The following is a 20,736-nucleotide window of genomic DNA, read 5'->3' as shown; positions in this document are numbered from 1 at the left end:
AGAACCGGTACTTGGAGTGGCATTAAGTCATTCAGAATATTGGACTCCCGATGTCTTAACTCTCCAAACTTCTGAGACGCACTTCAAACAAAATTGTTTTTTGTAAGCAAAGAAAGAATAAAAATTGTCTTTTATAAAAGGTCCTCAAATTTAGCTCTCACGCCAAACAAAAATCATATTATTGTCAAGCCCTGTAAAATGCCCTTTAGATATATCATTTTTTTTTTTTTTTTTTTTTTTTTTTGCAAAAAAGTATTGAAAAGTACTGTAATATCGATCGATACCTAGTGATGAAAATTGTGTGTATAATAGGCATATTAAAAAAAAAAAAAAATCAACCTTGTAACCCTGACAATTTGTAGAATGATTTGGAAGAGAGCAGCTACAATCAGCTGAGACAATGAGGGAGGGGGAGAAGGAAATTAATATGGACATTGTCAAGAATGATACCCAGTAATATATACAGGGCCATTCGTGGAAGAAAAATTATCATATGAAAACATGGGAGAAAAAAAAATGAGTTGTACAAAGCGTTCAAGGAGGGACGGGAGATCGTCGAATATATCTTGTTCTACGACCGAACTGAATATCGACGCATTGGAGGAAATTGTGTTGAAAAGTCGTCATACCAGCTTAAGGGAGTTGTTACGAAAACGGCCAGAATTGTGGAAGAACAACTCGTTGATTTTACACGACGATAACGCATTATCGCACAAAGCCACAATTGTGAGTGAATTCAAAGCCAAAACCACAATGAATACATTGATCAATGACCATATTTACCTGGTTTAGCTCTGTGGGAATTTTTTTTTGTTCCCCAAACATAAATTGCCACTCCATCGAACCCGTTTTGCGTCTATTGAATCCATTAAACAAAATTCGTGGAAGAAGCTAAAAGCCATGGCAAAAAGTGCCTATAAAAAATGTTTCGGGGATTGGTAAAGAACGTTAGCAAATGTGTATTGCATCCAATGGAGATTACTTTGAAGGCGTCAAAATAAATTTTAAAGATTAAATGTGAAATATATGTTTTATTTAACACTTTCCGGTACTTTTTTGAGAGAATGTAATTGCCTCAAATATGTTTATGAAATATTGAGCTGTATTTACTTATATATGAAGTAAAAAATAAATTGAAATGTACTCTTATCTTGATTTTTGTTCCAGATTGTATTTATGTTGACGCACCAAATACATTCCCTGAAATTGAAACCTTTTTTCTTTGTTTTACATTGCTTTTACTTTTTAAGTGAGGGCTTTCTAAATATCTACATAGACAGTACAAAGCTATATGTTACACGCAAATATAAAAACGTTGAATTCTGTGTCCTGCTTTCTTTATTTTACATTACTAGTTACTTTTTTTGTGTGTATAAATATTATGTAGAACGTAGGTAGTAAATTTTGATTTTTGTATAGGATCGTCAGGGCATGTCCAAGGAGTCATTGATCTCATAAACATTATTTTTAATTGTCCTTCATTTAGGAGTGACAAAGTAACAAACACATGATGGAATTCAAGAGAATTATTTCTCCTGAGCACGTTGTCCATTCGGCTACGTTGGTCCATTTTGTATTTTCAGAATAGCAAAATGGATACTCGACTTCATCATTTAATTAATATGAATCATTAATTGTAAAAATTTATCTAAAAAAATGATTCTTGTATCAAAATGAAAAATTATGCATATAATTTTATTTCTAAATATATCTTTAGTTAGAAAAAAAAAGGACTTCAGATCCCATCAATACTCAAACCTTGGTTGTTTAAAGGTGGGTCTATCATGCATGTACACGTCTAATTATATATAAAAGGGTGGTCTGGAAAGTTTCATACCTCAACGTGAAGATGACAACACTCGTAAATAAAAGCTAGTTATATCCTAAAGAGACTATGAGGACATCTTTTTAGTCTCTTTAGTTACATCCATCTAGTATCTGTTTACAGTTACTCGACAAAGTTATTCAGACCTCCTTCGTATATAAATGTGTATAAAATATATTTTTAGAGAGCAAGTCTTCTCCTAATATCATATATTTAAATACATGGATGTAAACTCGCTAGGAAGGCCCAGGAAAAAATAGCAAAAGTTATATGAATGATTAGTCAATGAGTAAGGATGTGAAAGTGTTCTAAATCCTTGTGAGTGTAAATCCAAAAGAAAAGTATACGAGTGTGGTCTGAAAAGTGTCATACCTAAAAAAGATACAAGACATTTTTTCTGATTTTTTAAAATATATTTTTAACATAGTCTCCCTTTAACCCTACCACTTCTCTCAAGGATGCTCCCATCTTTGTAACTCGTCCAAATAGAACTCGGCAGTTTTTCTCTGCAAAATAATTTTTCATGAAGATGATTCCCTCTTCATTTGACGAAAATATTTGTCAGCTGCTCAAAATTTCATTGTGGTAAATGATGGTGCAAATGCCCCATACAATTAATCTAACTCATCTTTGATTTGCAATCTACTCATTTTGACAAAAATACTCAAATCAACTCACTCAAACGACTGCTACATATCAACTGCACGTCCAAAATCAACAATTGTCAACAGATACTAAATAGATGTGACTAGTTTTTATTTACGAGTGCTACCATCTTCAGTTTGATGCCGGCAACTTTTTCAGCCTACCCTCGTTTGTTGGCAAATTTGATAGACTTAGGACTCTTCGTCTTCCACAATGGATTGATTACTTTAAACTTATATATTCCCTCCTCGGAAATATAAGAACAATGATAACAACTTTGCAAAAAAAAAAAAAAAAAAAAAAAAAAAAAAAAAAAAAAAAAAAAAACTATATTCAGGAATAATCTACAAAAACCCAAGCCTCCTCCAATATAATATTATTTTCATACAGAACCACAGGTTTGAATCTATGTGTATGGGGTTCAAGGGTTAAATGAAGTTTATACCCTCTTCTCTGGCTGAAGTTGTTGATAGCAATAGTATGTCCTATATAATATGGAATTTATGCTCAGTCATATATGTTTTGCATAATCCTGTTTTGAACAATACAATGAGTTTTTGCAATTTGAGAATGAATATGCTGATTTATTCATCTACTTAATATCATTTAGGTCACTTTTCGTTAAAAAAACAGATATCAAAATTAATTGTAATCTCTAGAGCAGTATAAAATATGATTTAAAAAAGTTGTGTTATATTTATTTTTTTGGTAGCTGGTAACCTGAAGAGTGTTTTTTTTTTTTTTTTTTTCATTTTCTAAAGCTGTTATCATTATTCTTTAATTCTTGAATAAAAAACCACGTTTTGCAGTCTACAATTACTTTCCTCAAAAAAACCCGAAAAACCATCCTCTCTTCAAAAGTTTTGCCATGTATACTTCCAAGAGAAAAACTGCTGTTAATGACTCAGTACTTGAACCAGTATAGATAGAAAAATCAATGAAACTCATTAATAATAGTGTAGCAGGGATCATCATACTCTCTCTTGCAATTTTTCCTATCTATTTATAATTAATTAATCCTCTTCATAGGTACATATAATATATTCTACAAAATTATAGTTGGAAATCACATGCGTCATATTTAAGTTTACACTAAAAGAAATCCTCACAGCGCGAGTTTTTATATAACTTTTTGTTTTTAAAGTGAGGCTGTATTATATTGCAATACTCAATTTCAAATATTTTTATTTATAAATATTACCTGTATCTTCAAAGACGATATAATGGAAGCCAAAATTATTCTTCTGCTGGAAATAATCGTGCACAATAAAACCACAACAGAGTTTGCTAATAGCCTCAGGATGAACTGGACTGTCGTGTATGGCATTAAAAAGCAAAGAAACATTCTCCAGAAAGTATGGTCAAGGTGTGAAACGAACAATAAGAACAGAGGCCTTGTTTATGCAAAACCACTTTGCTAGAAATTCGTGAAGGGCAATCCCTGGTATGGTCAAGAAGATGAATATGAGCGAGTTTAGGGTCCGAAGAATCATTAAATATGTCTTGGAAGCAAAATCAGGAGCAAGGAGGAAGAAACATCTCAATAATGTTGTCAGAAAGGAGAAGAGCTTGTCTAGAGACAAGCTTCATTTGAATGTGTCCATGAATATGTGCCCTCCCAGATCAACGTATTATTTCACGTAGGCAAATGTCGAAGGAGCTGTCTGTAACAAGCCTTGCAGGTCTTTGAGATCTTTGGGGACCGCCATCAAAGATACATGGGATGTCTTGTCAGAAGACTAAATCCATAAGGTTTCAGAAAGTGGAGGAGGGAGACCATATTGAATGAAACATTTTCATTTTACTTATAATTTACTGAAAGTAAACGTAATTTTGTTCTCACTGTCCTCACAAACTAGTTTTTAATCAAGTTTGGAAAACAATCGTCATTCTAAACTTAAATATTACGCATGGGGTAAATAAATCACTTAAGGAAATAGGTGCTTTCTAATTCAAAATATGTGATTTGGAAGCATTTATTTTACATAAATTTCACTTCATGAAGAACGTTTACTTATGCATGTCCACAGTAATAATTAAATATTTAATTAAATTTCAAATTTTTATAACTTTACAAACAACTATTGGATTTCTTCGATTCATGAAGAAGACTTAAAGTGATTTTTTATATATTTTATAAATTAACAAAGAACTCTCTGTCTTCAACACAAATTTTATATTACAGCTAATTAAGTTGACGAATAATGATTTTAATTAAGAATCTAGATTCTACATTAGAGTGAGTTGAAAATCAGATTTTCCAAAATCGATGACAGCGGCAAATGGGAAGTTTGTAATGCTTTGAAAGACTATTCCATACGAAATTTCGAGACAATTTAACGTGTTTCAGTTTTTCCCCAATTTAGTTTAAACTTTATTTTTACATATTTGTAGATTTTTAAATAGTTTTCCTAGCCAAATTCTATTTTCAAGCTATAAAATGAAAAATTATAGGTTTGACAAATCAAATTTTGGATTTTCTGTTAGATAATGTGTTATTTTCATCTCTATGCATCAAGAGCAAAACAATCATAAATCAATTTTTTGAAGACAATATCTAATTGTTGCTCAAACTCAATTCATAATAAATAGTTACTCTCACAAAAATAAGTAAGTTGATTTTGTCTGTAGGATAAAGTGAATAATGGCATTAGTCATCCTCACAAATGAAGTCAATTATATGAAAAAATACTCACCTTAAAATTGTATGTACGATTATTTTTTTAATATGTTGGTACATATATGCACAATGTTTGCCTTGTTAGTTTATTTTTACCTGATGAAAAAGTTATAAGTATTTTAGTGTGCTCCACAATTTTCTACTTTTGGGAAAAAAAATTAAAGACTAAATCAATATAGGGTAAAATTATTTAAAGAGATTTGAAATAATGTTTATTTTTCAGAATTTAGAATTTTGTAAAATATAAATATTTTAGAAGAACAAACCATCTTTCAAAAGTTATTAAAGAGTTTTCCTCTAAATAGATTTTTTCTTTCTATCGCAGAGCACAAAAAAAAACCGTCTAATCTTTTTATCGGTCAAAAATAAACCAACGATGCAAAATCGCTGATATTATTCAAATACGTTGTGAACAGGTCTAGATAACTTTGCCACGAACATTTTGCCTCTTGATATTTTCGGCAGATTTTTATCTTCTACTATAATTGGTTATAGCCTTACTGTTGTATCTCCACGAGGCAAAAAAAAAAAATAATAATTATACAAAGTTTACCAGCAGGAAATAATTTTTAGAAATGATGTTTTTCGCCGCAATAGGTTGGGTGATTGGAGCTTGTGCTCCTCCAGATAGTATTAGAACTCTATTGTACTTTTTTCCTTCTCCTCCTAGGTATATAAATATACAATATTAAATCTCAAACCGACAATATAAAAGGGCTGCAAATATTTCATGGCCCAAAATCTCCTGGAAGCAAAATCACCAGCGGCACCAGTTTAGGCGGCAAATTAACGTTTGAAACCCAGAATCCCGAGCTCATAACTTACATAAATTATTTATAAGTGTACACAACTTTTCCCGATGCCCTGTTTTCAAAATTCAAAAAGTTGATCAAACCCTCTAAAAAAGAGCCACCCTAATTGATATATCTAATTTCAATCATACTCCTTTATCCGTTTGATTATAATTAATTATTCATTATAACTATAAAAGTAGGCAAGTTTATTAGCTTTTTGTTCGTTTTACATAGTTTAAAGGATAATGAATTCAATAAGGCCTTGGGGCATTAATTCCCAGCTAGGGCTCTGTGGAGCACAAGCCTTTCGTTGTAAGGGGGTATAAATGCATCGGAATGGGTCTTTTTGAATTATTTGAATCGGTTATTGTCTCAATAATGAGGATTCCACCAATACCTGTGCTTACTTATTTAATTACATTATTAAGCAAAACAATTATTTCAATTATAGTATAGACTAACCCTGGGCTTAAGATTAGGGGCTCCTACATGATTTTTCTTTAATTTTTATTATAACAAATAATAATAGACCTGCATAACAAAATTCATGTCCATCCATTGAAAACAAAAGTATATTCACTAGTCCGGGCAATATATACGGGCCAACCAGTAATAAATTGACTCTTGAGCACGAAAAGGAGCTAAATTTTTAATAATTTTAGTTTCAAATTATTTACAACTAATTATAATCATAATTATGAGGGATATATTTTCTTATCATACCCTAATTAATCCAAAGTTAAACATTAAAAAAAAGTAAATCATTTTGTTATTTGTTTATATAATTCCTTTATACATAATATTATTCATGGATCAGTATCGGACTCGTTCATAAAGTTGGAATTAGAATCAGCTGAACTTTTGGTATCGATTCATCCCTATTCCACAATGCATTATTTAGGACTCTGCAAGGTTATCCAGATATGATTAAGAAATGTATTTCCTAAAAAAACGCCATCAAAAAATTTATTTTCTAAGAAAATGTCATCAACCATTCTCAAGAAATCGTTATTTTAGAATAAAAATCGTAAAAAAAGTCATTGAAAAAATCTTAGGCATTAATATTCCGCAAAAATTGAATATTCCTTCTAAAATAAAAAGATAGGGACTCCGGAGGGATAAAAGGTTGGGAATCAGTTGCCTTCAGTTATTAGAATCATACGATACTTGTATTTAGCTTGTTTTTATTATTTTATTACAGCTGCACTATCTGCATTATAAACTTCCTAATGAATGTGTACGCTTGTTCGTCAACAAAAAAATAATATTAAACAAAAATCAAAAAAAGAAGAAAGTCCACATTTACATACCCTCCAATATTTCATAGACATGTTTGAGTCAATTATAGTCTTATTATTCAAAGTTGTAGGACGAGTATATATGCATAAGCATTTTAGCAATGGTTTGGAACCTTTATTAGATTTAAGAGACTTATATTAGCTCCGATATGACTCTTTTCAACCATATAATTTCTCATTCTTTAATTGTGAGTACTTTAAGTGCAATTTGTGGATTCTTCCCAGGCTTAATAATAATTTAATTTGTGGATAGAAAAGGACGCTAATTCGTCAAAGAATACAAATATAATCCACATTCAATTTTGAGAAAGATCATTCTAACTTGTTTTTATATTGATTGGCCACATATTATGTATTAACTTTAGAAAGCACATACAGAATGGTCCATTAAAATCTGAGCACTTTGAAAATAAATTCAACAAAATATAATGTATTAATAGATGTGTATTTAAGCTCTCTTAATCATTAATGTAGGCGCCTTAAGGGGCAATGATGGCTTTAGAGGGGTAAAAAGTGTCAAAAAAGAGTTCAAAAGACTCATTCAAAATAGCCTTCCAACGAAGGAGTTGGGAGGAGCTGTTCTTGCTAGTGTCAAAAGTGGCCTCTCAACCCCACAAGGCTCTTTCCACCCACTTTTTTTTTGATAACTTTCTCGACAGTCTGGTGTGAAACTAGAGATCTCTTGCATGGGCCCTCATGGACCTGAGATGATTGGCTTGACATTTTTTTTTGGGACGTCCAACTACTTGGAGACTTCCGTTGGGGTTTTTTTCGGCGTCAAAGACTGTGCGAAGGGAAATTTGTTGATCACGTTCAAGTATCATATTAGTGTATAAGCTAGAGAGCTCAGGTTTGTATTGTTTTGTAGCTAATTGGTTATGCTTTAATACATCGGAATATGAATTAATTTCAATCCCTCAGCATTAATTAATTATTGAATTAGTAAGTGTTGAGATTTCAATGGATGGACCATTCTGTCTTATCCTTGGTTTCTCTGACAAAACAGTCCTGTGATCACAGTGGTTTGTATTGTGTGGGGGAGGGTTGGAGTGACTGAAAGGGATTCCCTATTAATACATCCGTGAATACTATCACAGAAAAAGTTATTGGGGAATTCCTATCCCCGGTAATTACGGCCCTGAAAATATCGTAACTCTATTCACCTTTTTTTTTTTTAAATGTGTATTAAATTAAAAGCATATTTTGCAAATGGTAACCAGGGAAAAAGTGTATGATAATCTACGTCAAGACAAAGTGCATAATATATTTCTTGGAATCGGCCGATATCTATGTCGTGAAGCAATGACAAGGAAACCTTGAAAAAATAAAAATACATTTTCCCATTATTTTAATCATATTTTGATAGTCAAAAAACGATTAAGTAGCAAGGATGGGACCAAGTACACTTAAATGTCCTCACGTCAAGTTCAAGTACTTCATTGACATTTTTTGTATATCTAATAGACTTATTTTTCTGAGGTAATAAAGTAATTTACAAGTGTATTTAAGTACTGTGAAGAATATATTTTGATGTTGTTTTGTCTCAATCCCAATTTAGGGGTTAGCCTATTAACCTTTTTTTTAGTAGGAATATATTATATATATATATATGCCAGTTTGTTTTTGTTCACGGCACCCAAAGAGATCCGGGCATTTCATGAATTTATTTAAAAAAAAAAAATTATTTAAATGTTAGAGAAGGACATGTGCGAGCAAAAGAGAACGGTTGGTCACACCCCTTGCATACATATTTAATCAGAGCCAGCTTTGTTCACTAGCACATCTAGGGCTGTAAATTCTTAGCATTTTTTAGCGTGTGAGTTTTGTTGTTGACAACCTGAACAGTGTTTTGGATTTATTTTCTAAAGCTGTGTACGGTTATTATTTCCTTCTTGAAGAGAGAACATCTAAGTGTAAAGTGTAACCACGAGATTGAGTGGCATGAATGACGGAGAGTTATACAGAAAAGCTATTTTGGAGTTATAAGGGCAAGTATCTGTTGGATTCAGAGGATAATTGAGGATGGAACACGATATATACCTCCTTATGTTATTGATTGATACAGAGTTGATTTCCTTCTTTTCACAGCTGTTATATGTAGCTAATCTAATGAAATGTCATGGCAGCTAAGCTGCTTTCCTTCCAGATATTATTCAAATTTTCAAGGTTACCTTGTTAAATTTTGGTTTATTTAATGATTCACAACCCTAGGCATACCCACAGAGATTGATGGGAATCAAGGAATAATAAATACCTATATGGAGGTGACAAGGTATCTAATGAACTGTTCCATTGAATTCAGCTGTTAATTTTGGTATGCTTAAGGGATAGTATTTAGTCAAACCATCAGTCATTTATTGTTCTTTCTTTTTTTCTCCTAATTTTAACATTATATCTACTTGTAGACCAAACACAAAGGATATACTAAACTTCTCAAGATCAAAATATTTATTATCTGTCTACCTAACTAAGCCATGCAGATAAGTAACAATCCTTGCCATATCTATATATATTTTTTCTCCTTAGTTGGGACTTAAACTCAACACGCTTCTTGGACTAGGCTTTCATTTCGCTATACGATAACCCATTGCGAAGCTACAGTCAAAAGAATACAAACAATCACGTATTTTTTTGCCTCTTTTTAGAGCCACCAAAAATAAATTTTCAAGGCCCATGTGGCAGGCATAGCCGCAGTCCAAAATCCAAATGACTGGTATATTTAGTTTCAATATACCTTGGAGAAGGGAAAAAAGTCAAATATTAAAAGGTTTTTTTTAACAAGAGTTAAAATTTGAACAGATCTAATGTACACTTTTAAAATATCTATTTCTTTCAAATAATTGATTTCATTTGGGAGAATGACTAACCAAAATCACTTTATCGTTAAGACAAGATCCATTAACTTATTTTTATAAGGGTTTGATTACTTTTATAGATTAAAAATAGCAGTCAAGGAATTAAATATCTGACGATAATTTCTTAAAAACCCACAAAATATGTATAAATAAAGTTTCAACTGAGTTGGGGAATCATCAACATACGTTTTGAAATTTGGCATGGAAAGTCTCCCAATATCCCCATTATCCATTTATAACGCTTTAATTATCAACCCACTCTATTATACATCCTTCTCCCATTACTAAGGGCCTTTATTTAATGCATAAACAGAGTTATATCGTCAATTTAACGTAAATATCAATAATTAGTTAAGGCATGATAAATTATATTCCTGAGAAATTGTTGCTTAAAAATATATTTATAGATCTGTATTTAACTATATTACATTATGAATTATGTAGATATTATATATATATATATATGGACCCTTCCCTCATTCCAAGAAATACAGATACAATTTTGATCCATCCGGAGCATTAAGGAAGGGATCCTCTATCGTAAAAGATAACTGCGCAATAGACAGACATGATATTATATGTACTATCGACTTTCAAGGCATGACATGACCCCCTTTCTCTATTCATTAACTTACTCAATTAATGAAGAGTCATGTTTATAATATGACAAATGATTTATGATCCTTGATCATCAATGTTATGGACTGAATAAATCCTTAGTTACAATATAGCATGTACATTAGGGCGTTGTGTTAGTCACCTTTCATCAAATTTTGAACACAAATGGTGAAGAAAGATTGTCAATTGGTAAAGAAATACCATATGCAAAATTTTATTGACCTACAAAATCTTTTTTAAATCGCATATCTTGGGTGAATTTTGAAAAAGTCTAAAAATTCAACATTTAGTCAACTAAGATCAGAATAAAGGAGGGAGTCGTTACTTTAGATAAAACTATTTTCATATACATTTGTATAATCTACAAAACATTTTAGTAAAGTTTCTTTCTAAAGCCAACTGAATTGAGAGAAAATAGAGAATAATAAGTAAAGAAATTTTGATGATCCGCGTATAGCGCTCATTTTTATTTTATGTTTTTTTTTTTTTAGAAAGGAGAGATCTTTAAATTCTAATATTATTCTCTCCTTTGCCCCGTAGGGGATGACTTTAGAAAAAAAACTTTACTAATACTTTTTCTAGGTCAGACAAATGTCTATCAAAATGATTGATTGCAAAAGAAGCTAATAATTCTCTATTTCAATATTTATCGACTAAATAAATATTTATTTTCTAAATTTACATTCTATTGCTATGAAATTTTGCATCCATTTCCCCAGGACCGTGTTCGAAATTCAAAAAAAGTTGACAAACAAACCGCCCTAAAGTACATATATTTACTACATGATAGTACAACGACAATAATATTTTATTTTATTTCGCAAGAAAGTCGTAACAAAGAAGGGTTGAAAATATAATAAAATTATGTAGTTCATAGCAGTAGAAATACAGCTTTTATTTCCAGGATAAAGAAAAGGGACAAGGCATGTAGTAGTAGTAGTTGTTGTTGTTGTAGTACGTAATCCTTGACGTGCCTCCATTTTATAAAATAAATATTAAGGGAGGGGTGGTGGTGGTGCTGAAAGGACGAGAAGGGAGGGGGGAAAAGGAGGAAGAAGAACGTACAGAGTACCACTCTATAAGTACTGTACATATACGGGTGGAGAAGAAGAATTAGAAACAGAAACGAGACAGCAAAAAGAAAAGAAAAGGAAAAAATTCAAACACGCAAAGAATAATTTTATGTATATAGTCCATCCACTGTCCCTTCTCCAACTTAAGCTCACACACACCTTTCTTGAAGAACGAATAAAAAAAACCTCTTAACGAGTCCATACGAGGTTTGACTCTTTCATCAACATCAACGCGATGATGAGGCCCACCTCCATCCTCTTCTTCCTCGTGTCCCTCGTCTCCATCAAATCGAGTAAGTCATCATTTTATTTCCTTATTATAAAAGCTCTATTTCCCGACATTTTATATATTTTTTCTCCTTTCTAAAAATGCAGGTCATGGAATTTACTGTTTGGTTGGGAAGGGAAACGCCTCTGAGGTTCTTCCTACGGATATCACTATGGACCAAGATGAAATTAAAAGCATGATGAAGGATAAAGGAGGTAATAATTGCTCAATAAGTAATAACTGACGTCATAGAGAGAGAGGAGAGTTGGACATCTCGGGGACTTATAGTATATAAGTAAATTGAGGTGTGGTTGATTAATATAGAAGAGTGGTCTTTGATTTTATCACCATATCTATTCCTCTCCTTGAAAAAATATGGTGTATTATAGCCTAATAATAGAAATGTCCTATCTGGACGTTCATTTCAAAATTGTTCAAGAGAGACAACACTACATTTTTTACTCTTAAATAGTAAATAAAAGATTCGCTTATTTGAAGGATGAAAGCCATAAAAATAAAAGTAATAACGAAAATAATATTTTTATATACTATTAAGGACAAGCAGACTCTATGCACTGTTCTTGAAAGTGAAGGCTCCCTAATTATTTTTTGAGGGGGGAGGGTAAAAAGCCATGGGCCAATTTTGCGCGGTCCTTGCTATGAACGCAGTATTAGTAATCCCTTAATTTTTGAAATTTGACCAGATATAACATTTTTATACTCATGGAGCGATATAAATAACAGTATTAGTTACTAGATGGTCTGTCAACACAAAAGCAATTATGAATGATATTTCTCAAAATTAAGAGTAGAGAACAGCTCTACTCCTCGTCAAATATTCGTCAATTTCCATGTACAAATTATTACTATTAACCCTTTGGGTGTGACAGAAATTGCACTTCAAAGTAGTAACCAAAATAGATCCGACACAAATAAAGAAAGCAAAATTGGTAGACTTCATGGTTAAAAGGGTATATGAGGGGCAATATAAGTCTCTTAAATCATATAAAGGTTCCTCAAATATAGATAAATTTTAGGATATCTTAACTTGTCCCACAAATTCGAATACAATGCCCATTAAATATTGAGTTTTACATATGTGTATAGGTATAAAGTTGGCAATTTATGGGGATTGACTCATTTTCTTGATTTTTGTTTAAGATTGTATTTATGTTGACACCCCACATATCAACCATCAAAACATAATTGCCACTATTGCTCGGAAGATTGTTATATACACACATATCTATAACCAAATACGATTTTTGTTGAGTGAATCGATTTTTCTTTCTCTCTCTCCCCCTCTTCATGTTAGGCTTAATGTTTTAGATATTGTATTTATAATAAATTATACGCAGTGTGCCACTTTCCTACTTTTTATTTATAAAGCAAAAAAGCGTGCAGAAACAACAAAATATTATATACTCCACTTCTTTTCCTTTTTTTTTTTTGCGAAATGAAAATATTAAGCACCCTCTTACCTGTCCAAACTTACATGTCTTCTTAATTTGACTTTCCAAATGAAAATAGTAGAAGCATAATATAAATATTTACAAGTCATAATAATTCAAGGATTTGTTTTTCTCTCATTCATTTATGTAAATTAGACTTTAAAAAAATATGAAGTTAAAAATTGTCCTTGACTTGTTATGTATTCTATCTGTGTAGCCTTTCAAAAGAAGTATAAGCTAAAAGGATTTTTCTCAAAAATGAGTGTGAATTACATTCGTATTATCGTCAATTTCTATCAATAAATTATTACTATTAAACTTCTGGGGGGAGTGTCACAAATTGCACTTAAACTTGTCAAAATTCATTGTCATATTATAATAATGTATGGATTTGAATGGCCATATCTGTGTAAATAAAAGTTTTATAATTATGTCTAAAACTCTTGGGTGTCTTATCTAATCTCACAAATTCGAATGCAAAGCTTATAGTTGACTAAAATTTGATGGATCAACGTAACTTAATGGACAACACGCTCGGGAGAAATTATTCTATTGAACTTAATGTGCGTAGGTTCGATACACGGTCATTCTCACCCCCCGCCCCCTCCCTAAAAACACAAAAGCAAACTAGAATGATCACTAGGAAAATGGAGTATCCTTCAACGAATATTCTTCAGTATTCTTATTTACCCTTTGGGTGTGTCGCAGAAAAAAAAATGAGAAATTGATAGATTTTATGCTTTTGAAAGACAACATCCGACCCAATATAGGCCTCTTAAATCAAATAAAGGTTCTAAACCATTGCTAAAATTCTTCAATAGTAAGCATATAATTGACTCAAATATGCATATGAAACATAGGCCTGTATGTATATATATATATAGTAAAAAATAGTTTGTTATTGTTTCTTTTTGTTGACGTACGATATATGTTTTCATAGATATATATGTATATTAATTTAATAGGACTGTCACATTTCAAGGATATCTTGTATTAGAAAGCTTTTTTCCTGCTTAATGCTTTGATCAGAAGATTTTATTTGTAACAAAAAGATACGGGTAATCTTACTGCATTAAAATTTAACGGTTTGTTACCATTTTGCAGAATTATAGTATTAAATGGGGCCCGTCAGCTCAAAAGCAAGCTAGAATGATTTCCCCCGAAATTCAGTAGTATTTCTGTACATATAATATTCAGATTAATCCTTTGGAAACACGGCAAAATACGCTTGTGAAATGTTGTAAAAAAATAATTATAGATTATTTATAAAAGGGTCAAATTGAGGTTCAAAATAAAATTTGAAACTTTAGTAAACATAAGATTGTTAAGTATTTCAAATTCTCCCAGAAATTTGAATATAAAGTCCATAATGGATTTAAAAATGTTTATGAAATGTTACGCTGTTTAAATTTATGACGTAAAAAAAAATCGGGATTTTTTCCCCCATTGATGTTTGTTACCTTTGCCAACGGATTTTTTTTTTGTCGCTGTTTGTTTGCTTGTTAGTTAGCAGGATTACAGCAAAAGATAAAACACTACAATGTGGGTTAAATTATGTTTTACTAGTCACCAATGTGCATCACACGTGGGTTACAGTACATTTTTTTATTAGTTTCAAAAATTGAATTTTTTTGCTGCAATGTGAACCTACATATATATGAGCCTAGCGATATGAATCTTCACTTTTTATTGCGTAATATTATTGAAAAAATGAAGAAAAAATCCATACCCTAGCTTTTACGAGGATAACTTGAGGCTAATTGAAGATATGCGCAAAGCAATGAGTCGCAGTACAGGAATATACGAGTCTGAATCTATCGCAAGGAACGTATTAAAGATCGATTTTGATAAAACTTGGTGTGAAGATTATATATGGTCATAGTAAGAGCCCATAACATTTTGAGAGGTTAGGATAAAAAAATGTTTAAAATCCATGCTCTACCGAGTATATAAGATTGTTTTTGTTTTAAAGAACCATAAATATAACTTATACTTGATTAGATCAGAACAAAAGTCCCTCGAAAAATAATATTTAAAGTTAACATTAATATTCTCTCATAATATTTGTTCTCCGTATTATAAATATATTCCATATCCACTGTAAAATCTACGTTATAGAAGCGTAACAAAATTACTTTTGCTTTAGGGCCCACGACTTAGTCATTAAAATTACCTGTATACTTTTCTATCCATTCATTGATCGTTTCCAGGGGAGAAATTCAATAAACAATGTATTATATTGAAATACTTAATACTAAGTATGTACTCGAATATGTAAGTCCTACTTGTGTAATAATAAAATTCGGGAAGTAACCTAATACTCTACAGAGGAAGGGGCTATTACTATGATTTTTTCTTTATGGGGATTAAAAGCTTACAAATTGTATTGAAAATTGTTTTGGATGACTATCTTTTTTTAATGAGAAGTATTCCCTTATTTTCGGTTGTTAAATATTCTAAATACACGACAACTGCTGTTTTTTGCAAACAAACATCAAATTGTCCACCTAACATCCCATTTTTGTCAACTGATATATCCTTGTAGAGAGTACTATTTTGCGTCCTTCCACGCACAAACCCTCCTATGGTAACGTTCCTCTTCTAAAAGATATTATGGCATTAGCCTACAAATGAATAGGGATGGGGAAAACGTAGCAAATAATTACAGTTTTAAGATTAGAAAAGGAAAAGCGAATAGATTCTACTCTATTTCGTATTTTTTCATTCTTGAATAGATCCTTGTGCTGTTAAAATCTCTCTCTCTCTCTCAATGAATGATGGATTCCCTCCTAATGTTGTTGTAAATGCATAATAATATATATATTTAAATATAATTTGACAATATTGTCCGTACATATAACAGGCAGCTGATTTTAACAAGGCCCTTAATTAATCAGTTTTGCTTCCACCTTCTCCTTTGCACTCTACGAAATGCTGGCGACTATCATCACTTTGTGTTAGACCGATCTAACACAAGTGATGATATTTTGACGTCAAATGCAAGAAGGTCACCTGTCAAACCTCCTAAGTATATCTTCATTGACACCTTTCTTTAAAAATGATTATAGTATCAATAGAGATTTATGTAAGCTTAATCCAATTTTCTTGTATGTATTTATGATAATAGATGAGATGAGAATGAACATGTATGTACACTAATGGGGCAGGCGTCTATTTTCATTTCATGATATTATTTTCATTGTCGCATATATGAGAAAGCTCTTTTTTATTTTTACTCAATAAACATTAGAGCGGTTTGATTTTAAACTTTTTCCCATCTTCCATTACGGGTAATGCGGAAATGTTGTCATATTGTATAAAAAATACCTATGCAAAATTACCTTGTTCTACTAGGTCATCTCTAAGGTCGCACATCTCGATTAGATTATGACAAAAGGCAAAAACTCTTTATATAGTAAATATAGATACTAAAAAATACATTTTCAGTCATTTCCAATAAAATAATATTGATAGTTATTCTTTTAACTTGTAAAAAAAATGCTAAAAAAGTTTTATTCGAAAATTTCTCCTATGGGACAAAAAAAAATTGAAAATCGTTCAGAAAATTTGAAAATCCGCGTATAGCACGCAACTTTTTTTTTTTTTACATTTTCAGAAAGGAAAGATTCCAATTGTCTTATATTATTCTCTATTTTTACTCCATATAATTTTTTTAAATTAATATTGTTTTATAGTTTAGACGACTAATGTATATCATAATTAATTGTTGCAAAATAATGATTAATGCTGGATTTTAATCTTTATTGACGAAATGAATAACTTTTGTCTCCTTTCAAACTTTGAACAAGATGTGCAACCTCATGATGACATTGAAGTGCCATGAAATTTTGTATTTTTTATTACCATACCACAACTTTTTTTGAACTAGTCATAATCGAAATTCGAAAAAAAGTTGAAAAACAAACCGCCCTAATATACTTATTTCTCATTTTCGCACCTTCACAAAATTTAAATTACGTATCTATATTAGACGCCTGATTTTATATTCTATTTCTTCCCCTCAAAATGTTGGGAAGAACATAATCCAAAAATGTTTCTTTTGACAGAAAATTAAGAAATATATTTGGAATAGAAAATTTCAAACATGAATTTTGCACATTTTAACATAAAAGTATTCTTAACCACTGCCCTAAGTAGCTTTAAAGAAAACTTCATTCTTATAATGGCCCCCAACGTCGCAATGATTTCTTTTGGAGTATTTCAAGGAAACCCCCACAATATTTCTAAAAGTTGAAGTAGCAGCAATTTGCGTTTCTTTTTTCCTATTTTCTCACAAGTTAAAGTAAGCCGGTAAAAAAAAACGAAAGTCAAGAAAGACCCTTTTTAAGCCTGAAAAAATGAGTGTAAAGATACATTTATGCTATAATAAAATTAATATAAGAATAAAATTCTAATATTTTAACTATGATAATAACAATTTTTATTTTGTTGAGAGCTCAAACTAATTCTGTTTTAAGGAAAGGATATATTTTTTGGCAATAGCTTGAGCTCATACAAGTATTTTTTTTTTTGATTCTCATTGATTTTACAAACTTACAAAATGGATGGAATAATTTATAAAAATATTCCAATCTTAAATAATGTAACTTTTATTTAATTTATTGGATAACCTTTTACCCATGGACATTCACTAATGAAGGCTTAAAAAGTAAGATTGATTCAACTTAAAAACCATCTAGCGAGTAAAAATATATGTTTAAATTATGTGCAGTCATGACAAGTACTAGATACTAAAGTACTCCCTGACTCATCACGTTATATATATATATATTTATTTTTTTTCAAGCTCTTATGATTATTTTTTCATTCCTGAAGATAGAACATCTATGTATTGATTAAACTAAAGTATGGTAGTAACACTCTGGATTTCTCTGTTATTGTATATATTTATTATTTGTAAATTCAAAATTAAACCTTTGGTTGTATCACTCAACCTTTCATATGAAAAGAAGCAGAAAAAGGGCCCTAAATCACTTGAATCAACTGTTCACAGCCGAATAAAACATAATTTTCATTTAATTAATCAACGTTCAGAACACATTTATTAGGGGGAAATAAGCAGAAAGATCGACAGCTGACAACAAAATACAGTGTATATTTTTGTGTCAGTAAAGTGTGTGGGGAAAAAAAATTATTATAAAAGAATACCCTTAACAATGTATATATTTTGTATCCCCAAACTACATACTGTCACTCCACCTTGCCGAATATATATTTTTTTTAGTTTACTCATGCCCTTAGTGTACTTTTGTTCCATTTGCATATTTAACAGAATATTTATTTTTTATTTTTACAACTAGTGCTTAAATATGGAAGCTTCATTTCACGTGAGTGTGACAACAGTAAAGACTCCGCCCTTAAAAACATTGAAGAAATTACAAAAAATGTAAAAAAGAAGATCGAAGACGGCATCAATGGACTTCAGAAAATTGGAAACTCCCTCTCGGAAACCCTGAAATTAGATCAAAAGAAACGAAAGAAACGCGAAGATGGCTCTGACACGAGTGCAGAGCCATCTGCAGAGAGTTCTTCTGGATTTGCTTGCGCCAAGGTAGTTATGGGTGGGAATGCGTATCGGTCATGTGTTCCAAAAGTGGAGGCCCTCAAGCTGAAATGTGTATCAGGAACAGGGCTCAGCATCTGTTATTGTCATGAAAATAACTGCAATGATGCATCAGAGAAATCCGTCTCAGGGGCTTTACTTCTATTTACTTGTAGCAGTATGGCTCTTCTTACTCTTAAAAGATTCACAATGTAAAATTAAAAAGTTGAATATATATATAAATCCCCCCCCCAAAAAAAAAAATCTTACATATTTTTAAAAATACCTAAAGTCTTTTTAGATTCAAATATTCTTAAGTAATACCAATAATACAATTTCTTTGTTCTCATATACTCTACTTATAACATATATATATAATGGAAGCTCGTAATAACTAACTATTTATCTTTAAGAAGCACAGAATTCTTACAATTAGTGTGTCTTGATATTTATTTATCTCAAGACACACTAATTACTTCTAAACGTACTGCTAATAACAAGCATCATAGATTTGTAAGGTACATATTATAAGCACTTTATTCATTTGCACACCATTACAATACTCAGGCACCATTTACAGTATTAATATTATAATTATAAAAATTAATTAATATAAATTGAAATCATTATGCAACACAAGCTATTAATACCTAACTTACTATTGGAATTGTTTTCTTAACAATAATAAAGTTTCATTTTTTTTTTTGTAATAAAAGCCATATAAAAAGCGTTTCATTCATGGGCTCTTAGTGTTCGATAATGTGAGAAAGGGGCGACTTAGTGTTCGATCATGTGAAAAAGGGGCAACATCCAAAAATTTGAATAAAAAAGTATTTGTCTACAAGATATGAGTAGCAATGGGATTTTCGGTGAGAACAACACCGTTGAGCGATTCGTACGTGATTTCTTTTTTTCATTTTACAATAGATCATTGTTGTACTTACACCTGAAAATAAAATAATCAACATTCTTTGGTGTAAATTGATTTACTTGTAAATCTAGAAGGTTCTCCTCTTTATAACAGTAATTCATTTCCTCTCTCTACAATCACCCAACAGGCAAGCTGTGTTAATGATAATGAAGTTAGGGGCCCCTGGCTCCACATTTATTTTCTATTAAAGCTGTTTTTTTTTTAAATATTCAATTTCTAAAAGATTAGGCTGTAACTTTTTCCTCAGATAATGGACAGTCTAAAAAACGAATCCTGACTTTAGGATAGTTTATGTTCGCAATTTCAAACCCCCCTCTTACCTGCATACGTTTCTTGTATTTACCATGTAAAGAGCGAATATGAAAATCGTGTGTAGAATGGGCATGTTAAAAAAACAACCGAAAAGCAATATGGTAACCCTGACAAATTTGAAGGATATTTTGGACACGGCGCTACCTCCCTAACACAAAAATACCCGCTGTATTTTTGTGTTCAGCTGTCGATTCGCTCATCTCGCTTGATACATCATGGCTACTTCAGAATTATTTTTTTTGAATATATAAGTAAAAGTAATAAGTTATGCTATAATTATGCTCCGTTTCCAAAAGGACAGGAATACAATCTCTTGCGGATCCCTCATCGTTTATTTAATATAAAAAATTGTCCATTTTATTATTTCTATAAATAAAGTTTGGCTATTATATAGAAATATAAAAAATTTAAAGCTACACTTTC

The 20,736-nt window shown here is 31.1% G+C and overlaps 1 protein-coding gene across 1 annotated transcript; it reads left to right on the top strand.

The window, feature by feature from the left end:
- Positions 1-11,804: 11,804 nt before the first annotated feature.
- On the top strand, positions 11,805-19,797 carry LOC121125305 (uncharacterized). Its single transcript, XM_040720467.2, has 3 exons — positions 11,805-12,081; positions 12,164-12,271; positions 18,829-19,797. Exons 1-3 carry the CDS (start codon positions 12,024-12,026, stop codon positions 19,284-19,286), a joined length of 624 nt encoding a protein of 207 aa, XP_040576401.1. The 5' UTR covers positions 11,805-12,023; the 3' UTR covers positions 19,287-19,797.
- The last annotated feature ends 939 nt before the right edge of the window (positions 19,798-20,736 follow it).

This window comes from Lepeophtheirus salmonis, chromosome 10, assembly GCF_016086655.4.
Source record: "Lepeophtheirus salmonis chromosome 10, UVic_Lsal_1.4, whole genome shotgun sequence".
In the NCBI taxonomy this organism is placed as follows: Eukaryota; Metazoa; Arthropoda; class Copepoda; order Siphonostomatoida; family Caligidae; genus Lepeophtheirus; species Lepeophtheirus salmonis.
This window is presented reverse-complemented; position numbering and strand designations above follow the sequence as displayed.